Source organism: Lepidochelys olivacea (genome assembly GCF_965140295.1).
Source record: "Lepidochelys olivacea isolate rLepOli2 genome assembly, chromosome: 10".
Lineage (NCBI taxonomy): Eukaryota > Metazoa > Chordata > Testudines > Cheloniidae > Lepidochelys > Lepidochelys olivacea.
This window is the reverse complement of record NC_140420.1, coordinates 3205229-3232377: the sequence shown is the minus strand read 5'-3', so window position 1 is coordinate 3232377 and position 27149 is coordinate 3205229. Positions and strand designations below refer to the sequence as shown.

The following is a 27149-nucleotide window of genomic DNA, read 5'->3' as shown; positions in this document are numbered from 1 at the left end:
CTAGTTTTGAGTTCTGCTTTTCACTGGAGAGGGAGTTAAAGCCATCATTGTACTTGGTAGATGTGGGATTTAAAGCCCTCCCTCCTTCCACTACCCTGAATTCGTCCATTTTTTTCCCCCAAATCCCTTTTGATGAGTTGCCTAAATAAAGGGGGACAACACTCCTGGGAGCTTGATGCCTTTGACAAGTGTGGCTGCAAATGCTAAACATTCCTGCTGCAGCAGAGACACTCATTATTTTCTAAGCACAGTCAGGGATTGTTTTTCTTTTAAATATTTTAAAATAAATGTTAATGCTGGCAGAAGGGGCCAGATTGTTGCTTGGGATTTCGCTGCTTCTCCACAGAACGGGCATTGCACAGGCAACAGAACTGTAGCAGGAATTGGTGTTCACCACCAATGTGTGTTAAATTTGACCTGGAGGAACCACTCGATGGGTTAGAGAGTAATTTAGTCCCCATGGCCTAAACAGTCCCAGGGCTCTAGATTACCATCTAATGCCATTTGTAATGGGAGTTTAAGTGAATGGATGGCTGCATCCTCAGAACTGGCCTGACACCCACAAACTCATTTCACAGAAGGCACCAAACAGCAATCGGATGGTAATGACTTTTGGTCACCACTGTCCTGGGCTGATTACTTGATTCTACATCCCACCTCTGAACTATCCATTCAATCCCTCTCTTGATGTTCAGTCATTATTCCATCAGCTTCTTCTCTGCTTGATTTGTGTTCACTAATAGATGGCTGTCAGACAGTGAGCCAGATTCAACACCTGGATAAGAGGCCACAACTCCACTAACGTAATGGAGCTGGGTCTTGTGAAACCAGCACTGAGTTTGGCGCAATAATTCTGCTTATAATTCAGCAAAAACTTGATGTGTATCATTTGTGATCTTTAATCTAGATTATTTAGAAGCTGTAAACCATGGGTCCCTAGTTCGCCGTAGATATTAGAAATTTTTTTTTATGCACTGAGTTCATTTTGATTACCAGAAGACAACACGGCTGCAAAGTAATAAACTATTGACTCTAGCCAGAATGTATTGGGTAGTGAATAAGAACAACTGTGGAAGAATAGACTGACAATAAGACACCCTATGGAGGTATATTCAGTTATAAGGATGGTTACTATAGAAACGCTAAAGGATTCCAGTTTCCCAATAATCCCCTAACTAGTGCAAACCAAATGGGTGGGACTGGGGTGAATTGGGATGTCATTAAGTCACTATTCCAGTCAGTAAGTGGAAATGAAAATTTGCTCCACGTGCTGAAGCCTGAAGCTTTATCCAGGAAAATGGGGCCTCTGACTATCTGATGTGCATGCCATCCATGGTACTGCCAGTGTGGCTGCCTGCATGTAATTGAAGTAAGAACTTGGCCCAAAATTAATAATAAAGAGCCAATTACTGGCAAAAAAAAAAAAAGCTCAGAAACTGAATGGAGACCAGTCTTCTATGTGAACTAGTCTATACTGGAAAGCTAAGGCTCCGGGGGAGTCAGCCAGACAGTCATTGTTAACGGTGGGAGCCTGCTCCTCCTCCTTGTACACTTTGGAGAGTTTACTGATCTCCTAGTGGGAACATGCTAATCAGTTCCATGGGAATCATTGATTCACCTTGAATAAACTGCGAGAGAAGGGACGACACAAGAGACGTGCAGAGGCAGAAGAAATTTTCTCATATACTCAAAACCTGAATGAATCTTTTTTTTCCGTGGATAATTCTGTGTATGCTGGTAGATCCTGGTATTTTCCAGCTTGCCAGACAAATGAAGACGGAGAGCATGTATAATATTTATCAGACAGAGATATGGTCTTCAAGGGGTTCAGTTGGCACTGAATAAGGTGACCAGACAGCAAATGTGAAAAATGGGGAGGGGGGGAGGGGGTAATAGGAGCCTATATAACAAAAAAAAACCCCAAAATCGGGGACTGCCCCTATAAAATCGGGACATCTGGTCACCCTAGCACTGAACCTAATGTAACAAAGAGAACACGGTTGGTCTCTGTTGTGCACAAATCTTTTAGCCGAAGCCTCTCTCAGGAAATTGGTTTCAGCCAAAATGACCCCAGCAGTAGAGGTGTACTGTGTACTCTGTACTGTGTGCTGTACTCTGCTTATCAGATACTGGGCTGAGGTTGCATGAGGTGAAAGTCAAAGCAAAGTTTAGATCTGGATCTATACCAATGACTGATGTTGACTAGGAAGCCAAAGTTCCCTATGGAAAGACAAAGTCAAGTCAGGATACAGGGAGGAGCCATGGGGTCCAGATCCCCTACTCAGAGCAGTGAGGCAGTGAGCAGCAGGTGGCATGGTGCACAGCTGATTGCTGCTAGCGAAGGTCACAAGCAGGAAGAGATGCACGCTGATTCCACGGTCCCCCACCTCCTTCAGCTCCTCAGGTCACATCCCCCAATGGAAAGGGACAGGGGGAGCACTGCCTGGGAATACATGACTCTGATTCAACCAGGAAGCATGGCACAAACCGCGGTCAGGCCAGGGGAAGTGGATCTTTGTTGGGGCGGGGGGCAGAGGTGAAAGTAAGCCGTTACGCCCCGGTACGGTGTACTGGTAAGAGCCGGTGCGCAGTACCAGGACTGGCTTTCTGAGAGGGCAATTTAAAGCCCTGGGGTAGCGGCGGCGGGGCTCTGGCGGGGATTTAAAGGGTCCCGGAGCTCCAGCCACTGCTACTGCCCTGGGGCCCTTTAAATCCCGGCCTGAGCCCTGCTGCCCAAGTCCCAGGGTAGTGGCGGCGGGGCTCTGGCGGGGATTTAAAGGGCCCCGGAGCAGTAGCGGCGGCTGGAGCTCCGGGGCCCTTTAAATCCCGGCCTGAGCCCTGCTGCCCGAGCCCTGGGGTAGCAGCGGCGGGGCTCCAGAGGGGATTTAAAGGTCTGGGGCAGTAGCGGTGGCTGGAGCCCCAAGCCCTTTAAATCCCTGCCTGAGCCCTGCTGCCTGAGCCCTGGGGTGGGGGTGGGGGCCTATGGCAGGGATTTAAAGAGCCCCGAAGCTCCAGCCACCCCTACTGTCCCAGCCCTTTAAATCCCCACCGGAGCCCTGCTGCCAAAGCCCTGGGGTAGTGACGGTGGGGCTCTGGCGGGCATTTAAAGGGCCAGGGCGGTAGCGGTGGCTGGAGCCTCGGGGCCTTTTAAATCCCTGATGGAGCCTGGCTACCACTACCCCGGGGCTCAGGCAGCAGGGCTCTGGCGGAGATTTAAAGGGCCCCGGAGCTCCAGCCCCCGCTACCCTTCCGGGGCCCTTTAAATCCCCGCCTGAGCCCTGCTGCCGAAGCCCTGGGGTAGCGGCGGCGGGCTCCGGAGGGGATTTAAAGGGCCGGACAGTAGCGGCGGCTGGAGCCCCAAGCCCTTTAAATCCCCGCCTGAGCCCTGCTGCCCGAGCCCTGGGGTAGGGGTGGGGGGGCTCTGGTGGGGATTTAAAGAGCCCCGGAGCTCCAGCCACTCCTACTGCCCCGGCCCTTTAAATCCCCACCGGAGCCCTGCTGCCAAAGCCCTGGAGTAGCGGTGGTGGGGCTCCAGCGGGCGTTTAAAGGCCCGGGGTGGTAGTGGCGGCTGGAGCCCCGGGGCCCTTTAAATCTCTGATGGAGCCCAGCCACCACTACCCCAGGGCTCGGGCAGCAGGGCTCAGGCGGGGATTTAAAGGGCCCGGGGCTCCGGCAGCTGCTACCACAGCGGAGCCCCAGGCCCTTTAAAGCTCTGCCAGAGCCCTGGGATAGTGGTGGCAGCCGGGAGCCCCCAGGGCTCCTCAGTGATTTAAAGGGCCCAGGGCTCTGCTGCGATAGCGGCAGCTGGAGCCCTGAGCCCTTTAAATCGCCCCCAAGCCCCAAGGCTCCCAGCCACCTCTGCAGCTGGTAGCTCGGGGGTGATTTAAAGGGCCCCGGGCTCCCAGTCGCCACTACCGCAGCTGGAGCCCTGGCCCTTTAAATCAAGATTTAAAGGGCCCGGGGATATAAGGCCCTGCCTCTTCTGGTTAAGGCCACGCCTCTTCCGGTTGAGGCCACACCCCCTGCTCAGGACTCCGGTGTACCAGTAAGTCCTCTAACTTACTTTCACCCCTGGCGGGGGGAGGAGTGGTGCGCACATGCTAACGTTTGTATTGACTCTGGCTCAGTACACTTTTAATCCACCCTTAGAAGAAAGGTTTCTTTGGCTGCTCTGTAACATACTGCTACGAAGCCCCCTGCCTGCCTATGCAGAAGGAATTCAAATGTCCCCTGTGCTGTGAACACAGGTACCCAAAAGGAAACAAATGTCCTCAAATGTAAAGAGATTGAACTTTCCAACCACAGAACTCAGACAGGCACTGCTAGAGGGGTGACTTAGAGGCCTAAGCCATTTCTGTCCTTGTCCTGCCAAAGGAGAGCAATTGGGTTCCATACAGTTTACTGCATGTGGGTCTTTTACAGGAGACCCGAAAATCCAATACCTTGTTTCTTTTGTGCAGATACTAAAGTTCCTGGAGGCACTTTTCAGAAGTGTCAGTTTGCTCTGATTTCTGCCACCAAAATTTCTCCTCCTCCCAGCAGTGTTGTGCTGGTTGCTTCCCTCCACCCCAGAGGTGGCTGCATTTTAATGGTGCTGTATGTATATAGCTTGGGTAGTGCTTTGGGATTCCTTAGGATTCAGTATGCTGGAGAGAGAGAAATTGTTATAGAAAATCACTTTGCATTTTCTATATATCAAATGCTGCTGCTAATATGATAGACATGGTATGAGTTTAAAAGCTGCCTGTTTAGCATCTCTCTCCTTTCTGCCTTTCAGTTCTTGGTAATCTCTTTCTTCCTATCTAATCTTATTATACTGGCACCCATCACCCTAATATCAGAGCATCTTCCAAGAGTAAGAAAGACAACAATATCTTTCTCTTTCACCCCCATAGCCAAGAGATAAGCTCAAATACAGAGGAGTTGGAGTGTTGGTGTGTGTTAAGATACTATTGCAGGAAAGGTGGGTGAGGGGAGATGGATATCCAAATTCTGCGCGGCAGATTGTCCCAATAAAAAAACAGTAAATGTCTGGAGGTGGTAGCTTGGCATTCTCAATGTGCAGGGACGTTAATGTGGGGGTGTTTATACACCTGAATATCAGTAATATAGAGCATGCCTGGAGGAAGGCAGATGATTTCATCCTGCTTTTGCTGTCAGAACATAGTTCCTATGAATTACCATCAGGCTGATCAACTTTAAAAATCCTTTTTGCTACGACACACGCTGTAGAACCATGATACTTCATATACACAGCAAATACCATAGCGGTTTCCAGATGCTGAAGGGAAAAAAATCAATGGAGTGTTGAACTACCAGAACCCATGGAAACAGAGCCTGTTGGTCGGCAACAGAATAGACACTGCAGGGACAAGACTCTTCCTCCCTCATTCCCGGCTGTTTGGGAAGTTACCTGGCATGGGGCAAGTGTTTAACTTGGGATTCGAGTTGAACCTTGTCATTACCAGAAGAGAGGGACTGGTAGCTGAAGGAGATTCAGAGACTGGGCATATGGTGGGGGGGCAATAGAGTCGTTTAAATCCATCTCTGCTGGAAGAAATCCCTCTCGTTTTCACGGCCGTTGCTCCCAAATTACAGCTGCTCTATAGAGGGTGGCATTAGAGCATTTTCAGGATTGACTGGAGCTGTAAGGAGTTGTGGGGAGGACTTTGCAACAGAATCCTACAAAAATATCCAGCAGGTGATTTAGCCAAAGATGTGATGATCGTGCCCACTGGGTGTGGTCCTGTATTCTTGCATGAGTTGCTGTTTGGAAGGCTGATGGATTTATGGTGCAGTGGGGTTTAGTGCTGCAGGAGGCCACTTTGAACTTTTTTGCAGGTGACGCTGAGCCCAGAGCCCTGCCACCACAACTGGGACGCTGCTGGCTTTGTTCCTCTTCTGATTTGCCTCCTCTGTCATGTTTGCCAGGATCTTCATCCCCAAGAAACACCGGCAGCGCTTTGATGAAGTGGTGTCGCAGAGCCTGATCAGCAAACTCTGCCGGTCAAAGAGCGAGCAGCACACCAACCGGCTGAGGCGCAGCCGCAGCGAAGACCACCAGGAGCGGCTGCTAGTGTCGACCAGGGCAAGCTCGGTGCCTCGGAGCCACGAGGAAGCCAGCAAGGGTTTGCGGAAGACAACTTCTCTGATCACCAGCAGTGTGGGATCAGGGGCTGCCCGCAGGTAATGTCCTTCCTTTAATCTTCAAATGCAAAGCTGGTTGATCTTTAGTATAACAAAGCTTGGTTATTGTGAAGAAGCAGGTGCACTGTAATGGGGAAAAGGGAAGAGATTAAAAACATGACTTCGGTGGCTCATAGCAAGTGAATTTAGTATAGAAATGAGACTGAATTGTGGCCTTTTTGTAACCATCTCCCCTTTGAACTCTGAGAAAGTTTGGGCTCCATGTCACAGTACCCATCTCCTGGTAGATCCTTTCATTTCAGTTGGTTTTCTAAAGTTGTTTCAATGAATTCTTTCTGGGAAAGAGGGCGTGCTCTGCTAGGGGTTGTGGAATTCCTTCCTGCATGGCCCAGGTCTGATGCGATGTAGGTCCCCATTGTAGGCTGCATGCACAATGTTCAGTTTCTCAGAGCATATGCTGGATTGTATGATTGCTGGGAACTCTTCAGCACCATCTATGGGAGGCCACTAGAAGCTGTAGCAGAAATTGGGGGAAGGGATGAGAGGTGTGAAACACCCATTTCCATGGCTCCTATGTGGCTAGACCTCAGAATGCTTGGAGGCCTCAAGGAGCCTGTTTGAACCATTCCCCAGTGACTAGTAGGATATGTGTTCCCTTCCCTTCTCCCCGATCTCATTTCATACTTCACAAAAGAATGTGCTGGCTTCTTTTTTTCATTGTCATCACAGCTGGTGAATCCTCCTACGGGACTGACTGTAAAGCCATCATGAGATGCTTAAATTGCTTACATGCCTACCAGAATCTTACTGATGGGCACAAACACAGAAAAAATCCTTCTGCAGGCAGGATTCCCCACGAGTTGGGACCAGGCCATTCCCTCCCCAGGTGTAGAGGAGCCTCCCGCACTTCTCTCGTAGTCCAGAGTCTCCCCTCTTGAGTTACTTTGACTCCCCTCCTTATCTACATCAGAGTGACTGGACCTCCCCCTGGTTGAGAAGGGCTGGATGTGGCTCTCTCCAGAGCTTATGAATGCTATGCCTAAAGTGTCCAGAAGTGTCTACAGATTGACGCAAGCTACTGTCTCTCTGGGTCCCAGCACGTCACCACCATGGCACTCCCAGTTTCTGCCAGGCCAGAGTGACATATTGAGTTCAAATCTCAGGCTTGTGCTAACTATAATTAGATGTGCCATAGTAACACCAGAATGTTGGGCCAGTTCAGACCATTCAGCATTTTCAATAAAAAACTCTCATCTTAATACAAAAGCATGAAAAGTCCTATCCTGCCCTGCCCGTGGGAGCCACAGGATTAGGATTGCCTAATTACAAAGAGAATGTTGCAAGCAGGGTGGAATGAGGGTGGTCCCTTGGTACCTCCCAAGGGGGGTTATAACACAGATTCTCCCTTGCTCTTGCATCCTTGTTGTATTTCACAGAATCAGCAAACTAAATTCTGCCCCGATTTACACCAGGTACACCTTTATGGAAGTCAGGGCGGAGTTTGGTGCACAGAAGCCAGAGATGGAACTAATCAAAACTCCATGCAGTCCCTCTCCCTGCCAGCACAGGATCAGTCCTTATAACAAGCTTTCCAGAGCTGTATCCAGTCTAGTTTTAAGTGGCCCAAGTGAGAGGGCTTCCATCATTTCCCTGACACAATTCCACAGTCTAACAAACCTCCTGAGGGGAAGATTTTTTTTTTTAATGCTCACCCAAATTTTCCTTGCTCATTTAGTCTTAGTATCACCTCAAGTAATTCTTCCCCCCTATTGTTTGCATCTTTAGGTAACCATGTCTGTGTGTCTTCATGTTAAGAATATAGTATTTCTGCTAAACTGCACCATTATACATTTGTTAATTAATGACTTAGAAAGGAAATTTCCAAAGGAGAGCAGGAGTGGGTGTTCTGACTCTCCTTCCAAGACCTGAGCAGCTCTTGCTGCTGCTGGCATCCCTTCCTCTCTCCTCAGTCCCCCATCTGCTCTGTGCCAAAAGCTCTCATGTTAATGCACGCTAAGCTTTAGCTTCCAGAAAGTTTCATTTGGAACTTTCTTAAAATTTGGCAGAAAACATGTCAGGCTTAGTATTCTTGTTCTTGTGGCACCTTAGAGACTAACCAATTTATTAGAGCATAAGCTTTCGTGAGCTACAGCTCACTTCCTCAGGAAGTGAGCTGTAGCTCACGAAAGCTTATGCTCTAATAAATTGGTTAGTCTCTAAGGTGCCACAAGTCCTCCTTTTCTTTTTGCGAATACAGACTAACACGGCTGCTACTCTGAAACCTATTCTTGTTCTGTATTTCATTGTAATGATTTTAATAGATTATAATAAGTTTAGGCTTTAACATTGGTTGGCAATTTTAAATAGGTTTATGTTTAAAAAATAAACCTGCATTTAATTTAAACCAAAAACTCTGATTTAAATTTAAAAAATCTAATTTAAATTTTAAAAAAATCTGAATTTTTTTATTTAAAAAAAATCATCAATTTGTATCCACCTTAAGTAGAGGGCGCCCAATTCAGTGCTAGTGAAATCCAGTGTGAAAAAGGTCCAAAACGTGCCATGATGGAGGAAGGGAATATGAAACAGGAACCAAAAGCTTTTTAGGTTTTGATTTTTGATTTTCCACCTGCAGAACTGTTCGAGTTTACAAAGGCAGCAAAAGCTTTGGCTTCACGTTACGTGGACATGCCCCCGTGTGGATTGAGTCCATTCTGCCTGGTAAGGAAACCTGACATTACCAGGTGACATTGAGCTTTACACCCAAGATCTAGTCTGAATGGCTGCCAGAAACATTATTAGTTTTTATTACTTTAGCGTAAACTCTCGGCCCTTTGATGCTGTCAAGCTGCTTTGCCCCAGAGTATCTTTATGAATTGGACCTTTTCTAGTGAAGTCATTCTTCCAATAGACTAACTTCCCTCTAAGCAGAGGTCCCCTGTAACTGTAACCATATCCACAATCTGCATGTTACTTTGTCAGCAGCCTTAATGCATCCCACACTAAAAGACCAGTACAGCTAAGTGACCTATTTCATTTCCTCCTGTATTTAGGCAGCCCAGCTGAGAAGGCTGCTCTCAAAGCTGGAGACCGAATCTTATTTCTCAATGGACTGGATATGAGGTGAGATGCTGGCTGTTAAAACTATCTTCAAAATGGCTTAAATGATGCTGCTTAATAGGCAGCAAGTTTAAAACAAACATAAGGAAGTACTTCTTCACACAATGCACAGTCAACCTGTGGGACTAATTGCTGGGGGATGTTGTAAAAGCCAAAAGCATAAATGGATTAAAAAAAGATAAGTTCATGGAGGATGGGTCCATCAGTGGCTATTAGCCAAGATAGTCATGGATGCAGCCCCATGCTTAGAGTGTCCCTAAACCTCTGACTGCCAGAAGCTGGGACTGGATGGCAGGGGAGGGCTCACTCAATAAGTACTGTGTTCTGTTCTTTCCCTCTGAAGCATCTGGTACTGGCTACTGTCGGAAGACAGGATACTGGGCTAGATGGACCATTGGTCTGACCCAGTGTGGCCATTTTTTTATGAGAACCCAGGATAGTGTGAAATAGCCAAGCACAGCTGTCTTCATGAACATGAGAGGTGTGCAAGTTTGTGAGGAAGGATGTGGTAGGTATGTGCACTAAGTGGCTACTTACGTAAGGTCTGAGGTGCTTTTGTGCAAGGGGTGTGTGTGTGTAACATATATATGCAGGCATAGATGTCTCTGCAGTGATCCTGGTCTCATGCAAATGTTTTATTTTAATATTATCATTTCTGTAAGATTAGTATTCCAGACTCTTGTCTTCCATTCCCTTCGTTTATTTAGAGTTCATTCTGCCAATAGCCATGCATAATGCGTGAAATAATATAAACAATACAGCTCTTAAAAGTAACAATCCTGGAACCTCTGACTTGAATCAGTGTCAATTCAGTTCCATGTGTTACATAGTGTGGAAGGGGCAAGGTACAAACCAATCCATGGATCACCCCTGGAACAGGATCCTGAGCATAAAACTACACAGACAGTAATATTTCCATCCAGAACTACTTTTCTCCACCTACTATTTGCACTAACAAGGATTATAAAAAACAAAGTAGTCCAACCCCACCAAATCTTGGCTCGCTCTGTGTCCCATTATACAATGACAGTAGCATTTATTCTAGGGCTAAATCTTACTGAACAATAAGCAGAAGTGAAGTGCTAGAACAGTCTGCATGGTAAAAGAGTGATTAATATTTAAAGGTTAAACATCTAATGCCACTTTGGCTGATTCCTGAGTTCTCGGTTTTCAGCTGATTCAGCAAACTTTTGGCTGAAGCAGCATCCCCAGAAAACAGCTGAGACTATTTGTAGATTACCCTCTTATCCTGCATTTTGGCAAACAATGTCTCAGGTCTGCTTGTACTTTATCCAAAAATGGCAATACCATCAGCAGGAAAAACGTGTTTCGTCCTCACTTTGGATCTTCTCTTTATGTAGCAAGAGAAGTGGGAGACAAGGCTCTGTGAAAGTGTATCATGTTAGATGGAAAGATCAGTTAAGGAGTGTGTCAGCATGAGCTGCAGAAGTGCCTTCATCATTAGCCGCAACAGACTCCTTGACTCCCTTCATATACATGCTCTGTAGTTATTCCATGCTGCAGGCATGGCCAAGAACATCCCATAAATGTTCTACAATGAGATCCACTGCTAGATTCTGTTCTGCATGGGATAGATGTAACCATGAGCAGAATTTGCTCCTACATCTCTAATGCAGAGCTGCAGCCCAGGAAGACTACAGCTAGAGTACCATACTCCGTCTGAGCAGCATGCAGAATTTATAGTCCCAGTCTTAAAGATGAAGGCAGCTGTGGTCTTCTCCATTTTATACCAAGGGGTGCAGCTGTCAAACACCTGCCATTGTGCCCTGGTTTGGGTGTCCCCCCCAAATTTGTTATGTTCCTGTTAGATGAGTCCTACTTTTCTTGTCAACCCTTTCTAAGGAGACTTCAGAGATGCCCATGTCACGAATGGTGGGTGCAGTGCAGACTCTGAAAGTGTTATTTATCTGGGTTCTCTTTGTTTGGCTCTGCAGGAATTGCTCCCATGATAAGGTGGTGTCCATGCTGCAGGGCAGTGGGGCAATGCCTACCCTGGTTGTGGAAGAAGGGATGGTCCATTTTCCAGTTGGTAAGATTATTAAAGAGAAATGCACAACAGGTAGACAGAACGGAAAACCTGGAATTCACTTGTGAATTTGCCGTGTCAGTGCCTGGTGGGGCTGGGGGTGGGGTGGGGATGACTATCCTTCAAACCACTAAACCTGGTGAAGGAATCTGCCAGGTTTCTCCTATGCTCCCCAACAAATTTCACATATTGGCTTCAGCCTGACACTGCTCCTGAGTTAGCTGGAGAGTCACTGGACAGTGATGAAAGGTAGTTCCTCCCGCAACAGCTGAGCATTTTTCCTCTGCAGTCAGAGTTGCTGCTGCCAGTCTTGAGGGAGCAAGCTTGGTCTTAGACACACACTGCTATCCAAGGGATCACCATACTGCTGTTAGTTTCCTGTGCTGGCCCTTTAGAATGACCTGCATTCAAAGCCTGTGCTGTGTATATGACTAAATGAACACACCAGTGCATATGTTGCTGAATATGTAATTTTGTACCTCTTATTTAATGTAACTCTGCTGTGTTCAGAATAATTTATCCTGTGTAACTTGTGGTGAGAATGTCAGAGTCATCAGAACATATGGGGCAAACTCTAGTGTTTCACCAGAGCAACTCCATTGACTTCAGTGCAGCGGAGAGGAGAGCTTGGCCCACAATGTATAGGTGACTGAAGCTATGTCCACACTGCACTGTGGCCTATGGGAAAGTGGGTGGGGGGAGCATGTGTAATTACAGAGTGCACCAAAGCGCTACGCTCTCACTGCCCTGTGTGGCTGCTGTGGGTGTGAACTAAAAGGTGCATTAACATAGTCCTCTTTCAAACAGGAGTGCAGTAACATGAACTAGATACATTTCAGTTCATGCCAGCAGCGTGCACTTGGGCCGGTTAGAGCACAGCACTGTGGTGCCTACAGTTCACGCGCCCATCATCTGTACTTTGGTGCAGTGTAGACAAGCCCTAAGTCATTTCCTAAGCCCAGGGCAGGCTTGGTCAGTATTTTGTTGGAATGCTGCCAAGGAACACCTAGCCTCAGGAAATACTATTGGGATTCCATGAATGGCACTGTTCCCTTTCCCTCACTACTGAAACCATTCCAGAGCCAAGTGTTAGGGGCTTGGTGCTGCTGAAAGTGCTGTCTTTTGGATGAGAAGGAAAACTGGAATCCTGGCTACTTAATAATGAATAATAATAAATAATAATAATTAATACCTATTTCTTACATAGCACTTTGCATCAGTAGATCCCAATGCACTTTACAGTCTTTATTGGATTTATTCTCTCAGCACCCCGGTCAGGGAGGGCAGTGCTATTATCACAGATTGGGAACTGAGGCACAAAGAGGCTAAGTGACTTGTCCAAGGTCACACAGAAAGTTAGTGGCAGAGCAGGGAATTGAACCTGGGACACCTAGGCTGGTGCACCAACCACTGGACAATCCTTCCTCGCAAAAAAAAAAAAGTATCTGGTTTTTAGGTCTGGTGCCTTGCCAAATGCCTACTTGGGTAATTCCATTTTGTAGCCCTAAATTCCCTCTCTAGGTTCTGTTGGATACAGTTTTGTGCAGTATTGCAGTGCGCTGCTAAACAGCTGCTGTGTTCCACTCCAGAGGTGGCTGCACTTCAGTGGTAGGAGCAGTACAGCGTGACTGTGGCAAAGTAATTTGACCTCTTTGTGCCTCAGTGTACCCAAATATAACATTTGAGTAATATTGCACTCAAAGAGGGTGTTGCGAGGGCTAAGTACATTCATGTCTGTAAAGTGCTTTGAGATTCTCAGCAGAAGGTTCTATAGAAAAAGAAAGTATATGATTTTGTGTATATTTGCTATTCTTAAAAAGAATCCTTCACTTTAGAAATTATGACTCATGAGAGGACGTAAACCATATCCAAAAGAGCAGAGAAAGGTCTGAAAGTCTCTTTTTGTACTGATTAAATGTCAGGACTATTGAAACAATAGAAGCTCCATGATAGTTTATTCTGTTTATATGGGGTTCAGCACATTTGAGAATGGCAAGGTTAATGATAAGCTGTGGTTCAGCCAGGGTATCTTCTGACGAGCTAAAGTACCCTCTTCACCACATTGCTTTTCAGTGGCTGTAGTGTTTTTGTAAATTTAGTCTGTTAGGTCTGTTTTATTCTGAGACAAAGCTGCACATATGCTCCCTCACACATTCCTTTTAATATTGGTCTTGGTGGGTTTCCACTCATAATTCACACTCTATGCTACCTCGCTGGTCTGGCCTTATCAGAGTCCTTCCTACTGATAAGAACAGGATGCAGAGTCCAGGATGCCTGGGCAATCGAAGCTGCAGGTATACAGGGATCAGAGACACAAAGATTGAACCAGTTCTTGAGGTCTGTTCAGGCAAGACTTGCATTGAAGCTAATGGGAGTTTTGCCTGAGTATATGTAAAAGTGGAACAGTTAATAAAATGAGGGCAGAAGGTTCTGAGGATTGTCAGGTATAGCTATAAGGCTATGCACGTTAGGGTTTTTTTCTAGGTTTGTTTTAAAGGCTAGAGACCCTTTGGCCTTGATAGTTTGATAGTTTTTCTTCTCCAAGGGAAGAAATTCCTTGAAGTTACAGGGATAGGTGTTCGCAAAAAGAAAAGGAGTACTTCTTTTTGCGGATACAGACTAACAGAGCTGCTACTCTGAAACCAGGGATAGGTGTTGGTGGACTTGAGTCCTTCTTGTCTTTTCACAGCAGACTTGGCTGCAATCATTCCCAGCTCTTTAAATCACTTCTCCTCTTCATGCTGGAGTTCAGATTCCCCCAGAGGTATTATGGCTGAAACTGGATTCAGGTGCCTAAACCTGATGCTAGGATTCTGTGTTGCCTCCTGTTCTTTATCCATTTAATAATCTCTTTCCTTTGTGCCCATGTGCTGCAGATTCTGAGTCTGCTGACTCCCTAAACCCCTCCTCAGCCCTCACCTCCCTGCAGTGGGTGGCAGAGATACTTCCTTCTAGCATCAAGATCCAAGGAAGGACCTTCAATCAGCAGCTGGAACGTCTGTTGACACCACCCGAGCGCTACATCATCTGCAAATCACTAGAAAGCTTCTTCCAGCATCGGTAACTTGTTAAATGCTGTACTCCTTTAGTTGGTTGTGTTGGTGTCCCTGATTAGAATCTGCTTCTTGGATCAAAGCACTGAGTCTTGGTATTGATGGCAGATGACAGAACAAGGAGAAATGGTCTCAAGTTGCAGTGGGGGAGGTCTAGGTTGGATATTAGGAAAAACTATTTCACTAGCAAGGGGGTGAAGCACTGGAATGCGTTACCTAGGGAGGTGGTGGAATCTCCTTCCTTAGAGGTTTTTAAGGCCCCGCTTGACAAAGCCCTGGCTGAGATGATTTAGTTGGGCTTGGTCCTGCTTTGAGCAGAGGGTTGGACTAGATGATCTCCTGAGGTCTCTTCCAACCCTAATCCTCTATGATTCTATGATTGGAACAGACATCAGCTTTATTGACCATATCAGCATTACCTAGATACCTGCACTGTACTGATTATGGGGATTAAGGACTTGATCCTGTAAGATGCTGAGCACCCTCAATACCCACTGACTTCACTTAGAGTTGAAGTCACTCAGCACTTTGCAGGATCAAGCCCAAAACTTTGTTCTTTCCCGTTATGCCTGGTCCCAGAGTAAACCTGGGATGGATTTGTTGAGTTGTTATAAGGCTTTGAAGGGATCTTTCCAGAACAGTGTAAAGGATTCAACTGAGATTTCCTTACTTTCTTGGCTATGTTCTCCAACTATCTGCGGGGCCCTGTATCACAGTGACTGTTGCTCTGGATGAGGAGATGTGGCCATTGCTTCCCTACTGAGATACTCAGGGCTGCTGTTTAAGGGTGCTGGAAGGCAACATGAGGTGCAGTTTCTCTTCTCCCACAAGTGATGAGCATCCACTAGGGTACCGATCTGTATTCCATACCTACCCTGTATATATCCATCAGAGAAAGCATTGAGGTAATAGGGTGGAAAGCCCCATCTGGCCAGATGCCCAACCCACTGAGGGGTCAGGGAATCATCCAAACTTATTACCTTTTGAGATTCACCCCTAATTCACCCATTCACTCTTATTCCAACATAAAAATTACCTTGTTCTTTTCATGCAGCTAGAGGTCTCTGGCTGCCTGGACAGACCCTGAGCCAACAGCATGTCCTGTTCTGACAGTCAGCCCCTTTTGTTTAGTTTTCATTGCATTTTATTCCTCTCTTATTGCTCCTTTCAGCATTTTGGCAAATGTGTTCCCTTGGCCTTAGCACAAGAATGCCTCCCGCTGGCAAACTTTTCTTCCTGTAATTGAACACATCCTCTTTGCCCTGCTGCAGGCCTTGAAACTGATCTTATGGAGGCATTGAGAGCTTCAATAACACACTTGTTTTCTACCCTTGACCCTTACCCTTTTTCAGACAATGCTGATAAAGCCATCATCAGGCCTGACATTTGGATATTAGGAGTGATAATGTCCCCAGAAGGGCTGCTCAGGACCATCTTTCTTAGAGTCCTGGCATTCATTGGGAAAAGCAGCCTGGCTCCCCTCTCCCTTCCACTGGATATTAGTTACTATGGCAAGTTTACAGGTGTAAATGCCAGTGGTCAGATCCAGAGCTCCTACCCAGAGTTAGTCAGTTAGTTAAACTCCTGCTGACTTCACTGGGATCTTTGCCTGAGTAAGGACTGAGTAGAAATGGAGTAGGGAGCGGATTGGCCCATTGATTTCACTAGGAGCTCCAAGGGAAGCTTCAGAATTTAGCTCCATGGAAGATGAGGGACTGTCTGTGGTGGTATAAGCTACTAAATAAAAATGCACCAATAACAAGTACTGTTCATAGCACTTCTCCTTCATTTCTTCTTCACCTTCAGGCCGCAATGCTGCACACACTAAAATCAATGGGAGCATTACCATCACCATCAGTTTTCACAGTTTTCAATCCAGGTTTTCTCCCCCCCACACACACACAAACTCACTCTCCTGCTGGTAATAGCTCATCCAAACTGACCACTCTCCTTACAATGTGTATGATAATCAAGGTGGGCCATTTCCAGCATAAATCCAAGTTTAACCAGAACGTCTGGGGGGGGGAGGGGGTAGGCTACCTATTTCCCCTTGTTTTTTCCTACCCCCCTCCCCTCAGACGTTCTGGTTAAACTTGGATTTATGCTGGAAATGGCCCACCTTCATTATCATGCACATTGTAAGGAGAGTGGTCACTTTGGATAAGCTATTACCAGCAGGAGAGTGAGTTTGTGTGTGTGGTTTTTGGAGGGGGGATGGGGGGGTGAGAACCTGGATTTATGCTGGAAATGGCCCAACTTGATTATCATACACATTGTAAGGAGAGTGATCACTTTAGATAAGCTATTACCAGCAGGAGAGTGGGGTGGGGGGAGGTATTGTTTCATGGTCTCTGTGTATATAATGTCTTCTGCAGTTTCCACAGTATGCATCCGATGAAGTGAGCTGTAGCTCACGAAAGCTTATGCTCAAATAAATTGGTTAGTCTCTAAGGTGCCACAAGTACTCCTTTTCTTTTTACATTTCCCAGAATTCTCTTGCTTTAAAGAGACAAGTACCGGTGCCATGCCAAATGGGCTGGCAGTGCCTGCTTATAAAGGGCCCAGTACAATTACACAGACAAATAAGAGACAAGCCCCTGGCTACAGGAGCTAAAATCTAAAACCTAAAATATAGGACAGAAAGTGATGAAACAAAAAGGGAGTTTTCATGGGAAGGAATACTGCAGCAAAAGTAGGTGATCATTGTCTTGCCTTCTCTTTTCACCTGTGCAGGAACATCGATACTCTTATAGTGGATGTGTACCCTGTGCTGGACACACCAGTCAAGCAGATCATTTGGCAGTTTATCTACCAGCTATTGACATATGAAGAGCAGGAGCACTGCCAGCAAAAGATTGCCAGGTTCCTTGGTTACAAGTTGGTGGCAGGTGAGAGGAAAGCTCCTGTACTCTGACATGTGCACGCTGTGTCTCTTGACATCCCTGGGGATCAGGACTTGTTGCATGTTATCACATTGTCAAGAGCTGCCTAAGATTAGTGGAGGTTAGGTTAAATATCTTGTGTTGTGCTAGGGCTAGAAAAAAGTGGTGAATTTCATTAGAAAGGGTGGCTTGCCATCCTTTCTTGAATGGGACAGAGCTCTGGGGCCTGATTCTCCCCTGCCTTGCACCTTGTATAGTCACTCACACCTGTGAAGACTGGGTGTAAAATTCTACTTGATCAGAATGGCAGTGTTGTACATCCGCTTTGCACAGGTGTAAATGACTATCCATGGTATAAGACAGTGCAGAATCAGGACCCTCAGTTTCTAGCCCTGATCATTCATGAGATATTGATCTTTAAACTTGGGAGTAGTCCGGGACTGAAGGCTGCTCTTCCTGCACCTTGGACCAGTGTAACTTTGGAAGAAAACTTCACATTTTGGAGGAAAAAAAGAAAAATATTTTTGTGATGGGTTGTCTTAAAAAATGGTGGCTCTTTGAAGGCTGCTCAGAAGCGTAGCATGATAGAAGTCCCAGGAGTAGATGGATGGTTTAGTGGGCAGAATGCATCTGAGACAGTCAGAGGTAAATAATGGATGCAGTTTCTTCCCTGACGTCACCAATATGTGGCATAAAGAAATGTCTACAATTAGGGTTCAGTTAAAATTAAGGACCATCAAAAGATAACACAAAGAAAGTGAGAAACATGCTTGATTCCAGCCTCTGCCTAGGAGGCTCCTGCCTAGGAGGTTTTGTTCTGTCCCACAGATTTAGGGTGGCATTAGCAAATCACATTGCATCCTGCAGTGAAGGAGTCTGCACCTACCTTTTCTTCCTTGTCACTAGCTGTCGTTGCTGTGGCAACATACAAACCAACTGTGGTGTGCTGTGGATTATGGGCTTCACAATCAGACAGCAAAAAGGCAGAGGGTAAATTTCAATGAAAGGTTTTAATCTTTGTATCTAGATTTGTTAATTACTTTGACATTCCTGTGTTTTAAACCGTTTACATTTTGCTGATAAGTTTATTTTAAACCCATCATGGCTAAAACTGCAGGAAAGAGTTTTCAGTTTGAAGAAGGGGAGGACTTGTTGAGGCACCCTTTTTCTTTCTTTCTTTTGTTTTTTTTACACACCATCTGTTTACGAAGGAAAAGTCATTTGTGTAGGAGCAACCAGCTCTTGCAGTGTGGGCACACATGTTCTGAATTGTGCATGGAAAAATGCTTGTGTATTTGCTCACCTAATTTGCGCGTACAATTAACATGACTGTGTTCGTGCATTCAGAATAAGTGGGCAAACATGCATATTGTTACATGAGCATTCCAAGCAGTGAGGCCCTGACATTCAAAATGAAAACTTTAAATGATATTATTAACGTCAGAATAATGTCAGGAGACAGATCAGAAGTCTTGATTTCAGTTGCCTGTTTTCACTTAGTTTAACACTGGTAGAGAATGGGTCATGCTTTCCTATTCTATGAATGCAGTTTTCAAACATAGGCATTTAAGTTGCGCAAGTAAAATGTGCTACAAACATGTAATTGAGCCCACTATACATGTATGTGTTCTTTTTCATGCACAGATATGTATTTTACAGGTGATGCTATTTGAAAGTTAGCCCTTTCCCCGTGTATATGGTTAGATTAGATATGTATCTACTTCAGGTCATTTGATGTGAGCTTGGGTTACTGAATGGATTAATAATATTGTTTGGCACATATACATCCCTTTTCATCTTCAAAGCACTTTACAGATAGTAATTTAAGAATGCCCTACACGGAGTCAGCATTACTGGCCCTATTCTACAGATGAGGGAGGTGAAGCACAGGGTGTTGAAGTGACTTACCCAAGGCCACACAGTTTCAGAGGCAGAATTGAAACCAGGACTTCCTGGTATTCAGACCTTACAATTAGGAATCGATGGATGTGCTCCCTTCCATAAAAGGTCAGTCTGTGCTCATGTGACTTTCCATGTACTCTAGTACAGTGTGTGCATACCCATGTTTGGGAACATGAAGGCCAGACCGCCCCAGATTTAGGGTAGTTCTTCATTTGATCTAGTTCCAAACCAAATGGTCGTCTTCACTGTAGTAATGTTTCATGGATGTCTGTCTGAGTGCCTACCTGCCAGGCACTGAACACCATAACCTCTAGGTTCTGGTATAATGCTAAGATTATTTTACCCAACACCAGCATCAACACTGTGGTTTTGGAGATTTCTTCTTATAGCTTGCACTGCAGTATAGACTGCTTTGCATGCCAGGAGCCCATCCTTAGAGGGTGGAGAAAGAGAAGGTTGACTCTTTCCCTCTGGAGTCATTCCTGATGAGCCATATATGCTGGGATCCTGTCCCCATGTGGGGGTGGGATTTCAGGCTCACAGAACTTTGTGGTCAACAGCAGCTGCAAATATGAATGTCCCTGGGGTTGTCCCTCTGTAATTAATAGGAAGATGGTAGGTGAGGAGCACTGGGAGCCAGTGCATCTTGCAAAGACAGACGGTAACTTATAAAGGCTCTTTACAGCTGCAGCAGAGCCAGAGGCAGAGGAACGGCACCGGACTTCAGTTCGAGGGGCTTCAGTATGTCGGGGAAGCATTCGAACGCGAGGCCCTGAGGAAGGGGGGACAGGAGGTAGGTAATTCATTGCTCTGTTAAGATTCCCTTTGGAGAGCTCTTGTGGCTGTTTCCCATTTATCCTGGGCCCAGAGGACACAGACCCAAGATGCAGGATTTCTAGCTGTTGTTCCAGCTCAGTCCTTGATTTGACACTGATCTAAATAGCAGCACTAGGTACAATCTAGCAGAGAGTCAGGCTCACAGTCCGTGGCAGCAAATCCACTTTTGTTCAGACAAGGAACAAAGTGTTTAACATCAGAAAGTCCTAATGGAAAAGCTGCCTGGGTGGAGGCTGTAAGTTGTTTGTTCAGGGTCCCTAACGTTGTTCAGAGGGGCAGCCAGGGAGAATTACAGTAGGCCGCCAGGCCAGTGGATTAGCAATAATCATCTAAACAGCCCCTACACTGAGGCTCTTCCAGGGATAAGCCTTTCTGCAGCATTAAAGGATGAGGCTCACTTCTGTCTGTCTGGATCCGTAGTTCTTTCTGGATCTCATCATTGCTTGTCCAGACCTCCCAAGGCTCACACCTAAAATGGTGTTTGGAAAGTCCCCAGGACTACAAATGCTGGTTCTGAAGGAGTCCTGGCTTGTTAACCTGTCCAGCCACTCTCAGTGCATGAATTGCACTGGGGGATTGATATAGCCTTCCTTCTGTCCTCAGCAAACACCTCATTCCTCCTCCCATGATAAGGCAGAGCCTCCTTACCTTCCTTCAGGGCCTCCTTCCAGCATCCTGAAACCCCTGCAGCTCTCCCTAGGAGAGCATCACACTGCTGCTGGCTCCATCCTTCTACCTCAGTTCTCTGCCAGATCCCGCTTGATAGTTTGGATATGCAGTCACAGCCAGTTCACCTCCCTTTAGCAGCTGGCACCCAGTGCAGAATAGAATTCTAACTGTGGCGCTTTCTCACTCATTGGTTTCTCAGCACCATGCGACTCACCATAACCAGCCATGTTCCTCTGACGTAACAGCCTCAGGTGCCTCTAACCTGGAGGATAATGGGGCTTTTAAAAATGGGAACCTAAGTCCTCATGTGAACTTGTCACCATTAACAGGGACTGTAGTGTTACTGAGCTATCAAAGGAGGATGCTGTCAGAGCCGCCAGTTAGAAGAACTTTCTACTGGGAGAATCCAGTAACCTGCTGCTGAGGGGGATTTCTTGTGACTGACATTAATGCATGGAATGCAAGACAACTGCACTAGCCAGAGGGAAGCCTCACATTCCAGACAGATATTTGGCATCTGTTAGGTTAGGAATATTGTCCTCAGCTGCCCTTTTGAAAAAACAAAGCAGGAGGAAAGCGTGACCTGTTGTCCTAATAATATTTGGAATGAACTAGTCCCAAACTGAAAGGAGAGTGTTGGGAATAGACAATACCCAGCAGATTTCCAGCTGTCTTTATTGCACAAACCACATGTTTAAAAAGGTTTTCAAGGTCAAGGTGACAAAGAATCTAAACTGGAAGATAGTATCAGCCTGTCTGCTATTTACTGCTAGTGAGGAGTGGCAAAAGTGCCAGAGATTCAGATGAACACCCAAAAACAGGGGCTTCTTTGAATGTAACCCAAGCTACCCGCACTTGCTGGATTTGCAGGGTGCCTGGTGAATTTCTGCCTGTTGAGCTGCAAATCCTAAATTCCTTCTCTAGATTTTACTCAGGCCTTGCTCAGGTGTTTTACCTATTGATTTCAGCGGGTCAAAGCCTAAAGGCCTTACTCAGCATTTACTCAGGCAAGCTTCATTGAAGGCAGTGGGCACTTCGCCTGAGGACTGAGTGAGGACCCCAGGATTCCAGTCCCCAAGAAGGGGAGCAAAGGTGGCATTATGCATAAACTATAGTGACCCTGTAGGGGCCATCCGGCTGGCCCAGGATCATTGGAATACAAGATGTTCCAGCCATGTCCCCTCCTGCCCCAACACACACCTGGAGTGCTGGCTCTACTCCATCTGGGTGTCCTTTTATAGCACAAGGGCATGAGATGGGATGGGGATCTGTCCCTCGGCTGTATTTTAACCCCTCCATGTCCAGCAGGAAGTAAGAAGCCCCTGGAACTCCTCTGACCATGAGCAATAATGCTGCAGGGTGGGACGGTCTGACAGTGTTTGAACTCAGTTAGAGTTTTTTGTTAAACTGATTTGCTCAGCTTTAAGTTGCAGCCCATCTCTCCCTTATGGCCGATCTGGTTCTTTGGCCTGAGGTTAATGGTTTGATTGGCCGCCGTGGCCACTTCTCCTGAGAGCAGGCTCAGACTCCCAGTTCTATTTAGAAATGCGGGTGAGTGACTGCCAGGGAGGAAATGCTTTTTAATCCCCATCTTTTTCCAAATGTTAAAGAGCCTATGGAGAGATTTACATTCCTTTCAGCCCAGATATTTTTATCTCCAAATCTAGGGCCAAATTCAGCCCTGGTATAAGCAGGCACATCTCCAGAGAGAGCCATGGTGTGCCACCCACTCACACCAGGTCTGACTTTGACCCGTTTGCTCTGAATGGACAAAGTCCAGCTATTAATGGCAACTTCAGAAAAAACACTCTGACACATTTGGCACAGAGGAAAATGAGTTTAGGAATATGCCTGCTAGCCTGCTGCCAGTGGTGTGGCTGTCCTAGGAAAGCTGTTCTATCTGCATAGTCCCCCTTGTAGCCCTGAGAGTCCCAGCGCTTACCTCGTCTCACCCTCACTGTTTGTGCTCCTGCTTTTATTCTGGTGACAGCTCAGAATCTGTGGCACGTGCTTTTCATTTGCAGTGATTCTGGATTCATCTGTTATCCAGCACATGACAACTAGGGTGAAGTGTCTTAATGAAACAATATCCAGGGATTTATTAAAAAAGGAGAAAACCTTTGGTGTTGCAGTAACAAGATACCTTGACAGCACCATGATGGATACATTAGAAATACCTAATGACAAACTGGGTAATGTTCCTTCCTCCCAACATTGTACTAGAGACCATGCAACTGGTGCTGAAAATTTGTGCAACACCAGTAAAGTGCATCATGGATTATAGTGTAATAATAATGCTAAGCACCTTTTAAACAGTGAGAAATTACATGAACCCTCACACCAACCCACCAGCAAGGTAGGCAGGTGAACACTAATATCCTCATTTTATAAACACAGAGAGGCAAAGTGTCTTGCCCCCAAGCATAAGTCTAGCTGTTGAAATGCAGTTAGCACTCTGGTGTTCCTTGCTGCCAGGCTTGTATTCCAATCACTAGACCACAGCTAATTCCTTGTGTGATGTCTGGTGTCTCCATGCTAAGTGTCATAATTAAAATATTTTTGCACATTTGCGTGTTCTACACAAATATTTTCCCTAGTGAGCGACCCTGTCCTACAGTGTAGATGCCAATTTAAATGAAGCTTTTAACAAATTACCCACAGTGCAGCAGGAAATATGTCATTTTCTTCATCATTCATTCAGGGTTTGGGGACTGTACAGTCCATAAAGTCTGAACTATTCTTGTTCCGCATCCAAAGATTCCGCTGAAGGGAGTGAGATATTTGGGTCCACAGGGAAGATGAGATCAGGCCCTTAGTCTCATGTGAGTGGATGTTCCCTTTTCTCTGAGTAGTGAGAGGTGGGCAGGTGCAGCAGTGAAATCAAAGGATGCTCATACAAGGGACATCACTGGCAGTTCTTTCCTTTCCCAGCAGGTCACAGTGACACTGGGGAAGTATCAAGTCGACTGACGCCTGGAGAGAGGCAAGCGGGTGACGGCACATCCCTTCCAGAGACTCCCAACCCCAAAATGGTTTGAACCTTGGCTATCTATGTGTGCAGCTGTTTGGGTGGGTTTTCTGTGAGGAAGGTGGTGGCTGGGAGAGAGGAGCTTTCCTGGGCAGCGTCTTGCTCAATGAATATGTAACATTTTGACTTCACAGGACAGCAGAACAGTTTGACTTTATTTTAGGTTCACATCAGAAGGTAGATAAACAAGGGAAGGGTGCTAAGGGAGCTGCATGCAAATGTTTCATCTTGGTATCTGCTTCCCATGCCAGACACAATCCCTTCAGCATCTCATCAGAGTGGCTCTCTAAACAAATTACCCTGGCAGTCAGTTGCTTTAACAGTACGGGCATCTTTCAAAGCCTTGGTACAATCTAATCAGGGAGTGTGAACTGTGTGAGATTCAGAAAAGAGGGAATCATCTTCCTTTAGTGCCAAATGCTCCTTAAAAAAGGGTGATTTTTTAATGCAATCAATAATAGAGAGCAATTGGGATCAGGGATGGGACACAGAGCCTTCCTCCTTTACGTCACTCGTTTTCAGACACTTCCAGAGTTGGACATTTATGGTTGTTTTTCCCCTTTTGCTTTCAGATGTCGGCTGTCTATGCAGAGTTAGAAAATCGCCTGATCAGCAGCTTTGCAGGAAAGATGGCTAATGCCACCACACACAGAGATTCACCCCCTGTCCCAGACCAGGCAAACGCTGCAGGTAGAGGCTTTCTTTCTCCTGGTTTTGGGATGGAGGCAGTTCATTTGCTCTAGCTGGTATGATGACCTGCAACATGCAGGTTTGGTGCTAGTTATGAAGTCCCAGGATTGTGTTACATTTCTCTTTGCACCTGGGATCAAGTCACTTGAGGTCTCATGACAAATTACTGCATGGGCTCCAGGAGGGTGAAGTCAACACAGGTTTATTGCAGGCAGTCATCCTCTTTTGGAGAGAAAGTGGGTGAAGGGCCTGTTGATTCCCCGGTCATACTCTGACCTTAAGCAGGGCTTGGGCAGGACAACAAACACAATCTCCCAGGTCCAAAAGAAAAACACGTTAGTTGTGTGAAGTGTAACCGTCCCTACCTACCCCCAGGGAGACTCTCTCCAGATGCTAGATGCTAGATCCTGGCCCCAGCCACACTTCCTTTCAGGTAGTCTATAAACATCCCCTGGCTGCATCCACTCCTTCTTTCAAGGAGCTAGCGTAAGACGTCCCCTCTCTCTGCTGGTCAGCCACTACTGAGCTGGGCTTTCCGCCTTTTAACCTTCCCTCCAGGCTTGACAGCTCTCGCAGGTGTATTGGGGCAGGGCTTATGGAACCCAGAACCCTAATTAACCCCTTCTTGGTCAGTGTGGGGTCTGTGCACCACATCACCGCAACTTTTTATACGAAGGAAGGCAATGGTACAGCCTATGAGTCTAAGGGGGCCCACAGAGTTCTAGAATATGACCTTCCTCTTCAGTGGGGAGGATTGGGGAGTTGCCATGCTCTGGTTTGATCCAAGAAGTTTCTGCTCAGATCAGGATAGATGATAGATACTGGCAACTATCATCTCTCCAGTCTGCACCTTTATATCAAGGTTGCTGTATTGTACACGGACATTGGAGCTCCAAACAGTTTGCTCTAGTGACCCGTGGCTGGGTGAAGTCTAGGCATCCGTGTTAGACCACAGGAAATGTTCATAGCCCTGCTTTTAAACGAGATGTAGGCTTGGAGGAGTCTACTCTGCAGCACCGTTTGTTTCCTGCAGGTGTTCGAAAGTCGGGGATGACGATCTCCTGGCAGAGTGATCCTTTGCCCTCCCAGCAGTGCTATTACCACCCACACAGCAGCATCCCCTCCCCCAGCAGCACAGAGTCCAACCCCTACGTCAGCCTAGACAGCAGCCCTGCCCCTTCACCCAAGCACATGAACTACACACTCAGCCCACTGTCTCGACGGAAGAAACTCTTCACCTTCTCCAGGCCCCCCCGCAGCCGGGACACAGATCGCTTCCTGGACGCCTTGAGTGAGGAGCTGGGACACAGGGTCACCATCGTGGATGACTTCCTCACACCTGAGAATGACTACGAGGAGGTGAGCAAGGGGAGCTGGACAGGGCTGCACTCAGGGCTCTCCTGGGCTCCCTCAGGTTGGGTTCCCTGTTTGGATGAGGTACAGTCGCATCAGACTCAGATAGCAGGAGGGAGAAGCTTGGTGGCTATATCTCAGGGAGGCTCCTGCAGAAGTAGCTGGATGGGGACAATGAAGGAGACTTCTGAGCTGTACAGCAACACTGCGATCCTAGGGCCGAGAGCTCTCCCAGGGCCTGACTGCACTGTAGAGGTAACTTCAAGTTATCTACACTTACATTACTGCTCTCCAGTCAGCCTAGCTTGAGTGAGAGTGGCCCCACTGAGGCTGCTGAATGCACACGGGCGCTGCACTCCTCCCGTGAGGCACTAAGATCATGCTTCTTTGCACGGCAGGAAGATGTGAATTCTTTCCCAGTGAATTGTGTCCTAGGTGCTAGCCTGTGTCCACACTACAGAGTGGTCATGTTAATGGCTGACGAGTTGTGCTAACTCGAGCTATAGCCTGTACCCTTGTGGGCTTTTGTGCCCAGTGGCTGGGAGTAGAAGCTTTTCTCATGGTGTAGTTATATTCTCTTTTTCCTAAATCAGATGAGTTTCCATGACGACCAGGGCAGCTATGTCACCAATGATATGAGCAGTGCCAGCGAGTACATCAGCAGCAGCGATGAAGGGAGCTCTCTGACCTACTCCACCCTATCCGATCACATCCCTCCTCCCCCACTCAGTCCGCCCCCGCCCCCGCCGCAGTTCCATGATCCAAGACCAGTCACTTTGAGCTCAGAGGCCACCAGAAATATCTCCTCCCCACTCTCCAAAACCCTAGGGAGTCACTCACACCCAGTTCCTCCCCCTCCTCCTCCCCCACCTCCCCCACCAGTGCCATGTGCACCCCCCCTGCTGCAGCGGGGCCTCGTACATCGCAGGAGTGAGTCCAGCCACATGAGCGTCAAAAGGCTGCGGTGGGAGCAAGTGGAAAACTCGGAAGGCACCATCTGGGGGCAGGTACAGTATGGAACTCAGCAACTGGAATGACAGCACTCAGGCTCAGGATGACATTGGGTCTATTAGTCACACTGACGTCTACATCAGCAAAGTTAACAATCCAAGTAATCCAATCTCAGGCTCCAAGGCATACACTATAGGGGTCAGGAAAGAAGATTTCCTCATGTGCAGCAGCATTTCCAGTTGGCCAGGTGCATTCTGTGGGGGTGTTCTTCCCTTCCCCTGGAATATCAGGGGTTGGCCACTCCTTAGGCAAGAAACTGAAACAGGTGGACTCACTTATCTATCCCAAGGTGTCAGTTCTTATTTTGCTGTATTATGTGGTGCCTCTCACTTAATTTCATCCTTGCTTTGTTTGGATCAGAACCCAAAGAACCACATAAGGGTCAGGTGTGATTATTAGTGGAAAACGTA

The 27149-nt window shown here is 46.7% G+C and overlaps 1 protein-coding gene across 3 annotated transcripts in view; it reads left to right on the top strand.

Moving 5' to 3' along the window:
- GRID2IP (Grid2 interacting protein) overlaps window positions 1-27149 on the top strand; it is a 106406-nt gene that overhangs the window by 62065 nt on the left and 17192 nt on the right. For all 3 annotated transcript variants that reach the window (XM_084641911.1, XM_084641912.1, XM_084641913.1), the window contains 11 exons: window positions 5932-6186; window positions 8783-8868; window positions 9201-9270; window positions 11223-11317; window positions 14191-14374; window positions 17101-17255; window positions 19837-19944; window positions 23589-23689; window positions 24258-24375; window positions 25409-25734; window positions 26322-26735. In XM_084641911.1, the coding sequence (XP_084498037.1) occupies window positions 5932-6186; window positions 8783-8868; window positions 9201-9270; window positions 11223-11317; window positions 14191-14374; window positions 17101-17255; window positions 19837-19944; window positions 23589-23689; window positions 24258-24375; window positions 25409-25734; window positions 26322-26735 (1912 nt within the window). The remainder of the gene's footprint in view (window positions 1-5931; window positions 6187-8782; window positions 8869-9200; window positions 9271-11222; window positions 11318-14190; window positions 14375-17100; window positions 17256-19836; window positions 19945-23588; window positions 23690-24257; window positions 24376-25408; window positions 25735-26321; window positions 26736-27149) is intronic.